Source organism: Schistocerca cancellata, chromosome 3 (assembly GCF_023864275.1).
Source record: "Schistocerca cancellata isolate TAMUIC-IGC-003103 chromosome 3, iqSchCanc2.1, whole genome shotgun sequence".
NCBI lineage: Eukaryota > Metazoa > Arthropoda > Insecta > Orthoptera > Acrididae > Schistocerca > Schistocerca cancellata.
In genome coordinates this window covers 916,860,978-916,873,801 of record NC_064628.1, presented here as the reverse complement: position 1 = coordinate 916,873,801, position 12,824 = coordinate 916,860,978, and the positions used below count along the sequence as shown (strand labels likewise).

General features: G+C 45.0%; 1 protein-coding gene across 1 annotated transcript in view; it reads right to left on the bottom strand.

Moving 5' to 3' along the window:
• The window catches only part of LOC126176647 (arylsulfatase B-like), a 437,026-nt gene extending 428,356 nt beyond the window's left edge, over positions 1 to 8,670 (bottom strand). The window contains exon 1 of the mRNA XM_049923804.1: positions 8,652 to 8,670. Coding sequence (XP_049779761.1) covers positions 8,652 to 8,670 — 19 coding nt within the window. The remainder of the gene's footprint in view (positions 1 to 8,651) is intronic.
• Positions 8,671 to 12,824: the final 4,154 nt, after the last annotated feature.

The following is a 12,824-nucleotide window of genomic DNA, read 5'->3' as shown; positions in this document are numbered from 1 at the left end:
CTGTATCCACGAAAAAACCAGCAAGCGTCCAAAGGAAGTTACAACAAAAGTGAAAAGTTGGGGACCTCTTAATAGCAGTGTTGTCACAGTAATTCTGTCCCTAGCTTGTGATTAAAATATGCAATACTAACAAAACGCTAATGAAATAGCTAATCGACATATAAAAACAAAGCAGAACTTACTGGCAACATTAATCAAGTAGTTAATCGATATACAAAGAAAAAGCATAAACTACTGTAAAAATTAATCATATAATTAATCAACACACAAAGAAGAAGTAAAACGTGATAATTATAGATAATAAACCGTAGACATGTTATCGCTGAAGAAATGGTTCCTTCAAATAAGCTTTTTTAAAGCATTTCATTCAAATATTATTTTATCGTGACTGACTCTAAAACTGAACATTTTGAGCTTACATAACTAATTATCAAACTGGTTCAAATACCGTAATCCTAATGAGTTATCAAAAAACCTATCAAAGTCAGAGTGCCTCATGAGCTAGTTCATTTGTACTTCAGATAATTATGTAATTAACTTCTTAACTCACCTCCTACAAAAATATTTTTCTATGGGAATTGAGGAATAGTCCTGCAATTATATAGAAAATTTCATACTAACACTGTCATTTTATTACTCAAAAGCATTTATCTTTGAGACACTGTCATCTTATTACATTACCACCAATAGTACACAGTACACTGACGTCTCTTTCAGTACAATAACACACTCGAACAGTGTGTGGAATTTTTCAGCTGTTGCAGTCATATTCGTTTATATTAAACTTTGCACAACACATAACAAAGGATTATCCCATCTTGACTGTTGACTAGGGGTTAAGATAGGTATTCCAGCAATGCCTGGATGTGACTCAGCCATTTGTTGTGTGACCTTATATTGCGTGACTTCAGCCTTTCCTGAAGGAGTGACTTCTCTTTCCCCCTTCTTTCGTTTCCTTTGTCATCATAGGAGGCAGGTGCACTTTACATAGGCAAAGTATGAAATATATCATCATAAATCCTAATTACACTCATTGGTTGTCAAGCTCTCCATAAATATGTATGTTATTTTCATAATGTGTCATATTAACTGTGACAATGTATCACAGAGTCTTACGAAATTTCTAGTAAATATTGGTTCATATTTATAGGTCAAATAATTTTGATGGTATGCTTGTATTAGAGAAAAACTAAATATACACCCTTAATCGGTCGTTGTCTTCACTTGATAGTCAGCGACACATTCCTTTTGCTGTAGCATTATCAGTTGTCTATAACTATTCTCAAACCGATAATGTATTAGCTGTCTTGTCTTTGTTTTAAGAAATGTGGAACAGTCTTTGTGAAACACGTGTTTTCTTCACGTTTACACATAGCTCAATATAAGGAAAAATAACATCCATATTCCAGAATGAGATTTTCACTCTGCAGCGGAGTGTGCGCTGACACGAAACTTCCTGGCAGATTAAAACTGTGTGCCCGACCGAGACTCGAACTCGGGACCTCTGCCTTTCGCGGACAAGTGTTCTACCATCTTTTTTTTATCTGCCTGCTTGTATCTCTGATACAAAAGAATGAAAAGTCTGGCTTTCAGCGAGTCTCGAAAGGAACGCAAGCAGCTTGCATCTGACAGGCAAGAACGTTACCTTTTTTTTTTTTTAATGGAACTACAAAAAAAAAATCTAAGTGCCACCGCCACTTTTCAACCTATAACAAAAAAGTCTGGCCCACTTCAGGCGTTGACTCCTGACTAAACCTACTCCAGAGAGCTACCTATATAGCAGAGGAAATATGGGAAATCAAAGTTAGGGCTATCCTTACAAACAAACAAACCTTCTTTTTTTAAATTTTATTTTTATTTTTATTGTTGTTTTTTTTCCTTTTTTTCTTTTTTTTTTTTTTTTAGTTTTGTTGTGTAATTGATCAGAGGCCTACTGCGCCCCGCTGGTAATATGTTCAGTCACGTCTTCTCAAAATTGATGTGTTCCCTTAAATTGTTCAGAAATGTTCATTGGTTCAAACAGGAAACCTTCTTCTCTCTTGGCTTAACACATTCCAGCTGCGAGGCGGGTCGTGGAAAGCACTCCCAAGGAAGTTCGAGAAAAATTGTCTGTATTTTTGGTGACGGACAACGACATAATGACGGTCATTGAGGTATGTCCAAAAATCGAGTACAGTGTCTACAGTTTGTCCAAATAGGTAGTTAATGGCATGTCCGCGAATCCAGTTCACAGCATTGGTCTTTGTCCGAGGAAAATAGTCACTTTTCGGAAATAATAATAAAAGGGGAGTAATCCGATCCGGAATGTCCCGCGTTAGAAAAGCCACAATACGACGAACCTAGTGGCAAACCTCCGCCGCCGGTCCGCAAACAAACCGATGTTCATCATTGTCTGGCACTCCACACGTGGAACATAGAGGTAATTGGGCGAGGTGGATACGATGAAGGCGAAATTGGTTGATTTGCTTACCATTGACAGTTAGGTACCAGACAGATTGAACATTTGTGTCAAGGTAACAGGCGAAAACCGCGCGCCATACATGACGCCAGTCAACCTGGGGGTACTTTTGTCCAATCGCGTTAGGTGGGCGACCTAATTGGAGGACATTGTATACTGCCTTTGTCTTGAGCAAAAGTTGTCTTGGTAAGGTGAGGCGTAGGTAACTGAGTTCAAGAAAGAAGTATCGTATATAATGGAACTGGGCCGGAACGTCCGAGATCATCACTGGGGCTGACAGTGAGACCGGCGTATATGCCGACAGGAGGAGACCAGTGAGGCTCGTTGGGCAACGTGTCCATACCGTCATCTGGGAGCTGACAAATAGGGCGCGAGCTCTATCCGTCACGTGAAACAGACCTATCCCACCTCGTTCACGGGGAAGAGTAAGGGTTGCATAGTTAACTTTGAACAACAGCCCAGAGCTGACGAAAGATGCCATCGCTGCCAACATGCGACGTGCCACAGTAAGCGGGAAAGGTAGAACTTGTCCTACATGGCGAACTCAGGATGCGATATATATATTTACATATCGAGCTTGTTGGAGAATATCTAGGGATCGAAGGCGATGGTCCATAAGACCTGCTACCCACGTCAAAACAGCTCGAATCTCGTCGGCATTACGTAAACAGATGACTACATCGTCAGCATAGGCCGTGCAACAGAATCGGTAGCGATCTATGGACAACCTTACCAATCGTTGTCTTAGTCCACATAGCGAGGATTCCAAGGAAAAGGCGTACAAACTCGCTGATAGAGGGCAACCTTGACGTACGGATCGACCTATTTTTATCGGAGGAGTCAGTCTGCCATTGTACATAATCCTGGATGAGGTACCCTGCAGAAGGCGCATCACTACCGTGATAACGGCGGCTGGGAAACCCATATGGTGGAGAACGGCCGTAAGGAACTAATGGTCAACCCTATCAAAAGCTTGACTAAAGTCCAAAGACGCAAGTGCCCCAGAGAGGCGTTGTGCCTGGGTAACGGCGATCATATCCCTGTAGCGGCATAAAGCCGTGCGGATATTATTATCCCCTCCCAAAGATGCTTGGTCTGGCGACACAACATATCGGGCAACGTTTTTAAGTCGTGCCGCCAAAAGGCGAGTGAATTTCATATCACTGTTAAGGAGGGTGAGGGGCCGATAATCACTGATATTGTTGCCACCATGCGGTATATGTACAGGAATAATAATTCCTTCCATGAAAGCGTCCGGCACAGGTACTTCCGGAGACATCAGTTCCCGACAGTTGGAGGTGAAGGTGGACTCTAACAAATCACGGAAGGTGCGATAAAATTCGAAGGGAAGACCGTCGGGTCCTAGGGAGCGATTGATGGTTCCTGCCGGGATCGCATCGCGGACTTCATCATCAGTCACCTCTGACATCAAGTCAATCGCCGCATCTCCTAGGATACCACAGAAGTTGAACTGCGAGACTTCCTCGATCAACTCTGGGGAATGAGGAATTGCGGCGTAGAGCTGCTGGTAGTGGGCATGAAGCACATTCCCTATTGCAGATTGGGTTACGTAGCGATGCCCTTCTTGGTCTGTTAGGACGTGAATCAATTTTCGGCGTCCATTTTGGCGTTCTTGGATGATATGGTACATCGACGGATGTTCATGAGGCATGCGATCAGCAGTACGAGATCGTACTATCGCTCCTTCCAAATGCCTCCGCATGAGATTGGAGATTTGGGCCTTAGCATGGTTCATCCTTGTATGGCGCTCAGGGGAGGCTGGCATGGTGGAGAATTCTCGTAGGATCCTGTAGTAAAAGTCCAGAGTGCTCTTCCTCCAGGCTACAACATCTTTGCCATACCGGATCAAAGTTTCTCGAATAGCAGGTTTTGCACACTGGATCCACCGGGATATGGTAGATGGACACGTGGGATGGCGTCTATTACATGTGATCCAAGTGTCTTCTATTAGAAGTCGACAGTCAGGTGAAATAAGAAGCGCCGTGTTCAGTTTCCACAAACCACGTCCGTGCCATACTGCCTGTCTTGTGAGAACAACATCACAGAAGTAAGCCTCATGATCTGAGAAAGCAACAGGCCACATTTCAGGCTGTCGAGTGTGTTGAATTAGGGATCGCGAGATGTAGATGCGATCCAGTCGGCTAGAGGAGTGCGGAGTGTAATACGTAAAGCCCATAAGATCACCGTGAACATGTCTCCACGTGTCGACAAATTGTAGCCGCGTTACGACTGTTTCCAGAGCTGCGCATGGTGAGTGATGCGGCAATTGATCCTGAGGTTGCTGGGTGCAGTTGAAGTCTCCACCCATGACCCAGTCATCGTGTGGTCCCATAAAAAGGGGTGTAACTTCATTCGCGAAGAAGGCATTGCGTTCACGACGGTAGCTGGAGCCCGACGGCGCATAAACGTTGACGATGCGTACACCAAAGAGAGTAAGGGCCATACCTCTTCCGTTGGGGAGGTATAGGACATCGTCGGCAGGAAGACTTTCTCGTAAGATGATGGCAACACCACTACCGGTGTCCGAAGCGGAAGAAAGATGTGCTATGAAGCCATGTGGTGGAGAAGAATCGGCGACATGCATTTCCTGAAAAAGCACAATATCTATGTCCGCATCATAAATCATATCGCGGTGCAGCGCTACTTTGTGGGGCGCACGAATGGTCGCGAGGTTAATCGTTGCGACACGATAATGCTGGTGTTGGAGTCCCACAGGCACAGCTGGGGCTCCTTCTTCAGGAGCGAGAGGTTGTCGATCTTCCCGGTCTGCTGAAGAGGTTGCTATCGTGGAGAGTTTGCGGGCGCGAGCGTAGCCGATGGGGGCGCCCCATCCTCAGCACCGTCCACCCCAGTCCCTTCGATCTCTACGTCGTCTGCCCAGGAGACTGATACTGCGGTACGGCATCGGCTGTGCACATCATCCACGTGGAGAGGAGACGTAATTTTCGGCTCAGCGGATAGGCTTTCTTCAGCGTCGAGCTGTGGGGGCGACGGCGCCAGTAAGGAGGGGTGTTCGTTGCCAGTGGTCGCCTGTCGCGGGTCGTTCGCATCAGACTTTGGGTCATCTAAGAGCGGTTTGTCGTCCATCTTCGGGTCTGCATCCCTGGTATCCATCCGTAGAATGGATTCATCAGGGTGTGTACGGCTACTTTCTTTCTCTTTCGTGTCGATCCTTGTTTTCGAACATGTCGTTCAGAGTCTGATTGTGGGTGGCTTTCGTCTGACTCCGGACCAGTCTGAAGGAAAGCAGAAGTAGGTACCACTCCCGAATCAACGTCCATCTCAGTAGAATTTTCAGTCACAGTGCTGCGAAGATTCGGCAGGTCAGGATCTGGCGTCTGTGCCACCTCAGAAGGAATCTCAGTAGCGGTTGCATCTACCTGATCAGACGACGTCAACGGAGCAGGAAGACCCTGTGGAGAGGTGCTACCTTCCTTGGCAGCCTTGTCGTATGTGACAGGGATCTGAGTGATCACCGCTGGGGACGCTTCCTCGGCCGACCGGCGTCTGGATCAGGCGGCGTGGCATGCAGGCGGATCTGACGTGGCCTTCTTGTCCAAAACCCGCACATGTTCGGATCGCACCCCGCCAATTGTCAGGTATGATGGTATATGTTTTTTCAGTTCAATTTTGACCTGACGCACACCATTAAGGACATGGTAGGTCGCGAAGGTTTGCCATTTTTCCTCTACGTAACCGATGACGTTACCGTATGGTTGTAACGCAGAGACAACTTCGTTCTTCGGCACTTCAAAAGGCAGTTCAAACACCCTAATCGTGCGTTGACCGTACTCTGCGAGATCAAGTGTTACAGCTCCGACGTGACCATCAGAATATTTGAACTTAAGTCCATTGGCATGGCGGCGAATAACATCTTCACACACGTCGGTGTTTGTCATTTTAATATAAGCGACACTACGCGTGATCGAAAAATGGATTCCGATAACGTGGTTAGGATGTAAACGAACTTCTTCACGTATGAACGTTGCAACTTCATGTGCACGAGGTCGCGCATGTTCAGCTGGGAAGGAAACTTTAAGGATCGCACGGCGGTAAGCGCTCGACATGTTGTTCACGGTGGACGGACACAAGCCTTAAGGGGCTCCGGAAAGTCTCAAAATCATGAAAAGTTCAATTTTTACTTTTTTGCGTTTTCTGAATCTGCAGACTATTACCTTTTAATAGATATATAATTTATTCAATTCCGAAGACTACAACTATTTTTAAATTTTTTTTGAAATGTGTTCTACATGGACGTGACCCACTGTGGCGCTGTTAAACTGCTGTCAAATGGTGTTATTATTAACGTCCGTGTTCATCAGGTACATTTTAGCGATGTGAGATAAAGTGTGTGTTGTGGCTAACCTATTTTCAGAGACTTAGCAGCACCTGAACTGTTGAAAAAGTGTATTCACGGAAAAACTCAAAACCCAATGAAAGTGTAAATAGTGTTATATGGTCGAGAATCCCCAAGACTGTATTTGTTGGAATAGAAACACTTCACTTTGGTGTGTATGATGCTGTTGCGACTTTCAATGATGGCAACATTGTAAGGTGCAAGGTATTTAGAAATATGGGAATGAAGATAGGTTCTAACATGGTACGAGCGATGCTTGCTTTAAACAAGCAACGCCTTCGGGCTGCAGACAGGGCTGTAAAGAGTCTAGAAATACAAGCAAGAGTAAACAGGAGGAGGAACAAGAGGAAGCACAAATGGCTCTGAGCACTATGGGACTTAACATCTATGGTCATCAGTCCCCTAGAACTTAGAACTACTTAAACCTAACTAACCTAAGGACAGCACACAACACCCAGTCATCACGAGGCAGAGAAAATCCCTGACCCCGCCGGGAATCGAAACCGGGAACCCGGGCGTGGGAAGCGAGAACGCTACTGCACGACCACGAGCTGCGGACAAGAGGAAGCTGGAGGAGGAGTTTGCAGAGGATGATGATAATCCATCCTATGGACCTGGAATGCACTAAAAAGTTAATCCAATCTTTGTCGCTCGATTCCCAAAACTTTTATTTTCTCATACTAATTACATGTTTTCTAAGGATCTTCCAAACATATTTGTTTCAAACTTTCAGTAAATGTTACACAGTACCTTCTGCATAATTTAACACAGCCTTTTTCCAAAAAACTGTATATTTTTGAATATATAAATAAAAAATTGCAAAAAAATGTTGTGAATTTTCATTACAATTGAAAAAAATCATCTTTAATAACTGAACTAAAATTTTGTAAAATCCCTGTGTAAAGTTGTAGCCCATATTCCAATAAATAGTCTGTAAAAAGTTCCACTTCCTACCTCAAATACTTTGTGAGGAAAGATGTAATTTATAAGCGTTATTTTAACATTGCAAGTATAGGGCGTTCCGGAGCCCCTTAAGTAGTGTGTAAGCTTAGGGACTGATGACCTTAGCAGTTAAGTCCGATAAGATTTCACACACATTTGAACACATTTGAACATTTGCTTAGCCAAAGCCTGGGGGATGTTTCCAGAATGAGATTTTCACTATGCAGCGAAGTGTGCTCTGACATCCATATTATCCATGCAAGTGTGTCTCAGTTTCAATAAAGTATCTTTGTATGTAAAAGTGCATTATGGGTCATGTGGCTGCCACCTATTTAATTCTTTGTATGATGTGAACATATATTTCGTCAATGCATGACAGTTCGTATAATAGTCATATGTTGTGGCACCGTTTTTGACATTTCATGTACTGTTTTGTGTCTCATTTGTGGCCTTCAGATTGGTGTGTCTAATACTTAGCAAGTGTATAGGTGCTCCTCAATACTTAGTCTTGGGGAAACCGCATCAATTGCTCACTCTGCGTTAATTAACTGTCCCATTGTCCTGTAGCCTGAAATTATCTCCACAATCTTATCTCTTCTGTCTGTGGTCGACTTAATGGCTGCTTAACAAATCTTCTAACTACCACGATAACCACACTGGCAGGACCTTCCCTTGCCTATAAGTATCAACACATTTCACATTGGCGAAACTCACATCGCCCTGTAAGCTCTCGCTGTAATAGCTTACTATTGTCCATACTTCGTACGACCTTCAAATTATTATGACCATGAGACAGTGTACTGGGTGTAGCACTTCCTGTTACCACCTCTGTGGATTGCTACATTGCTTTGTCACTTCGTCTTGATCACTTACCTTGATCTGCATCATACATTTCTCCTGCTGCAATACATCGTGTATTTCGTGTTGTTTCTTAGTATCCTTCATTACTGTTAATTAAGTCTCTTCACCTCTTTGATGTACCTAACGGAAAAGTGTACGCTTATAAACAGCTGTCATAACTTCACACATCTGAAGCCATTGTATACCCATTTATTACAAAATGTAGTTCTGCAGTATTGTTTGAGTCATAAATGTTTCAACCTTATTTCAGTCAACTGACAAGTTGGCTTTCTGTTAAGGCAAAAGTAAATACGTGCTCCCTTAGTCAACAAGTGGTTTCACTAGTTGTTTTTCAGTGTTATCTAGTCTAGATATACTGACTGTTTCAAAAATTTGGCCTATTTTGCTTGACTACTACAGAACATCCTCTCTTGTTAAAACAAACTGTCTCATATTGATTATATCATGTCATTTTCAAATAGTGTTTATGTATGCCAACCACATAACGTCATATCAGACCAACATATCTTACCGGTTACTCCAACTTACCTTGCTAACTTCTCTTAAACTCAGCCCACAGGTTTTACTCCCTTATTCGTCTCCGCTAATGAACTGTACTAAAGATGATAGGCATAGTTCTGATTGAAAGAGAAGGAAGGATCGACAATAGGAAATGAGACTGAAGTAATAGATTCAATTAACTTGGGCACCAGGTAATTGTAAATTACTTGCCAATGCAAAGAGTGGATACCCACTGAGGTGTGTTATTTAATGGCACTTTTTTATCAGTAACACTTTATATTCCTTTTCTTAAACCAGTTCTTCCGTTTGCAGCCTCTACTGCACAGGGATGGGCTGTTATAGTAATCCTGCAAGGAACATCATATGTCGCGTAAAATTTCAACACTCCTGGAAATGGAAAAAAGAACACATTGACACCGGTGTGTCAGACCCACCATACTTGCTCCGGACACTGCGAGAGGGCTGTACAAGCAATGATCACACGCACGACACAGCGGACACACCAGGAACCGCGGTGTTGGCCGTCGAATGGCGATAGCTGCGTAGCATTTGTGCACCGCCGCCGTCAGTGTCAGTCAGTTTGCCGTGGCATACGGAGCTCCATCGCAGTCTTTAACACTGGTAGCATGCCGCGACAGCGTCGACGTGAACCGTATGTGCAGTTGACGGACTTTGAGCGAGGGCGTATAGTGGGCATGCGGGAGGCCGGGTGGACGTACCGCCGAATTGCTCAACACGTGCGGCGTGAGGTCTCCACAGTACATCGATGTTGTCGCCAGTGGTCGGCGGAAGGTGCACGTGCCCGTCGACCTGGGACCGGACCGCAGCGACGCACGGATGCACGCCAAGACCGTAGGATCCTACGCAGTGCCGTAGGGGACCGCACCGCCACTTCCCAGCAAATTAGGGACACTGTTGCTCCTGGGGTATCGGCGAGGACCATTCGCAATCGTCTTCATGAAGCTGGGCTACGGTCCCGCACACCGTTAGGCCGTCTTCCGCTCACGCCCCAACATCGTGCAGCCCGCCTCCAGTGGTGTCGCGACAGGCGTGAATGGAGGGACGAATGGAGACGTGTCGTCTTCAGCGATGAGAGTCGCTTCTGCCTTGGTGCCAATGATGGTCGTATGCGTGTTTGGCGCCGTGCAGGTGAGCGCCACAATCAGGACTGCATACGACCGAGGCACACAGGGCCAACACCCGGCATCATGGTGTGGGGAGCGATCTCCTACACTGGCCGTACACCACTGGTGATCGTCGAGGGGACACTGAATAGTGCACGGTACATCCAAACCGTCATTGAACCCATGGTTCTACCATTCCTAGACCGGCAAGGGAACTTGCTGTTCCAACAGGACAATGCACGTCCGCATGTATCCCGTGCCACCCAACGTGCTCTAGAAGGTGTAAGTCAACTACCCTGGCCAGCAAGATCTCCGGATCTGTCCCCCATTGAGCATGTTTGGGACTGAATGAAGCGTCGTCTCACGCGGTCTGCACGTCCAGCACGAACGCTGGTCCAACTGAGGCGCCAGGTGGAAATGGCACGGCAAGCCGTTCCACAGGACTACATCCAGCATCTCTACGATCGTCTCCATGGGAGAATAGCAGCCTGCATTGCTGCGAAAGGTGGATATACACTGTACTAGTGCCGACATTGTGCATGCTCTGTTGCCTGTGTCTATGCGCCTGTGGTTCTGTCAGTGTGATCATGTGATGTATCTGACCCCAGGAATGTGTCAATAAAGTTTCCCCTTCCTGGGACAATGAATTAACGGTGTTCTTATTTCAATTTCCAGGAGTGTATATTTGCAAGATGAACTTTTAGGACTGATCTTGACCTAATAAGAGCCTGTTCATTAAGTTGATAATTCATATTACTATATCCATGAATGCAATTACCCCTTCTCCTAGCAGCCCCTGCTTTTATTCTGTTTCTCATTTTTCATCCAGTGACATGTCTTCTCTATCTCAGAAATGTATTAAAATTTGAATCACAATGGGTACTTTCCCTCGTGTTAGCAACTCCTGTGGCATTTCATTGTTCAATGTGGTAACGCGATAATGATGGTCTATAATTGTTACATGTGGTCTACTCATGCCTAATGGTTCTCCGTGCAACAAGTTGTGACACAACCGTCACCTCTCTCTTAGTGATTCCGATTACTTGTCTGGAATTATCTTTTCAGTTTTTGAGGAGATTACATGGTTTGCTAACTCTGAAGAACGGCTTCACATTATGTTGTTAAGAAGCGAGCGGGTCAGGTGCCTTTCCCACGGTTTAGCTGGTTCACAGGAGGTCAGTCACAGAGCGGAAAGGAAGAGGGCCCCTGGGGACTGCAGTTTGCGGATGCGAATGCGATAAGCCACTACACCCCACATTCGGGGCGAATGCGGCTCCCTGCTTTAAATGCAGCAGCCGCTAACCCACTGCCAGTTCCTAGGGTATAACTGCATGATAAATTCACTTCCTAGTACGCAGATCTAAAAATGACGTGACGTTGGGCCACTCAGCCGACTTGAGAAAATTCGTTGCGTTTTCCCTCCAAATATTGTTATCCAGTTACTCAGCCTTGCTCAGCACCGTACTTAGGCGCGTACTTCCCAGTACGCAGATCTAAAAATGACGTGACGTTGGGCCACTCAACCGACTTGAGAAAATTCGTTGCGTTTTCCCTCCAAATATTGCTATCCAATTACTGAGCCTTGCTCAGCACCGTACTTAGGCGCGATGGGCTTGACCAATGAGTGGAGCATGGCTAGCAGTTGATACGAAGCCCTTGCATGTTAATATGTTTTCTGTAAGCCAAAAATGCTAAATTTCAGCAGGGTTCTCCTGTATTTATGTACAATAAATAAAGATAAATTTTCGCCGGTTACTGTGGCGACGGCTGGGTGCCTTCCCCTGCATTTAGAGTTTTTCGAAAAGTTGGGAGTGAACTTTCCAGGAGAACTCTGAACGTCCGTAGTAGGGAAGCCATTTGGGGCACTTATTGTCCATACGACATCTGTAGCAACATTTATCCGTTGCTATCTCAGCCGATTTGCTGATCCAGCCCAGTAATGACATGGCCGAGTGCTGACCGGCGCATTCTGATGCACGTTTGCCAAATACTGAGCAATTTTCAGATTTCGTATGCTATTTAAGCATCTAAAAATCTGTAGGATTTGCAATGCAACTTGAGTGGCCTGACCAATTGTATTATTTCACGGGTCTTGAGATCATCTCTTGTATCTGAGAGCTGCTTAGATTAAGAAGGAAGATTTGTAGCGTTTACCAAGTAGTCTTCCATGTACCCGCAATTAGTGGGAGATTCGTGATATAAATTGAGCCTCTAGAGAGCTTTGTGTTTCAGCGTTTTAGCTGACTTTGTGCTCTTTTCGTCCACGCGTTTGGTACTGTCGCAGGTTCAAATCCTGCCTCGGGCATGGATGTGCGTGATGTCGTTAGGTTAGTTAGGTTTACGTAGTTCTAAGTCTAAGAGACTGATGAACTCAGATGTTAAGTCCCATAGTGCTTAGAGCCCTTTGAACATTTGCTCTCATCTTTGGAGCGATTTCTTAGTCAATATTACAAGACTTTAATACGGCACACGTTGAGATATCGAATTAATAAATGATGTATTAAATTCAGACTTGCATATATGTCATGCCTGTTCTTTCGGAAGCCGTCCGAAGTGACCG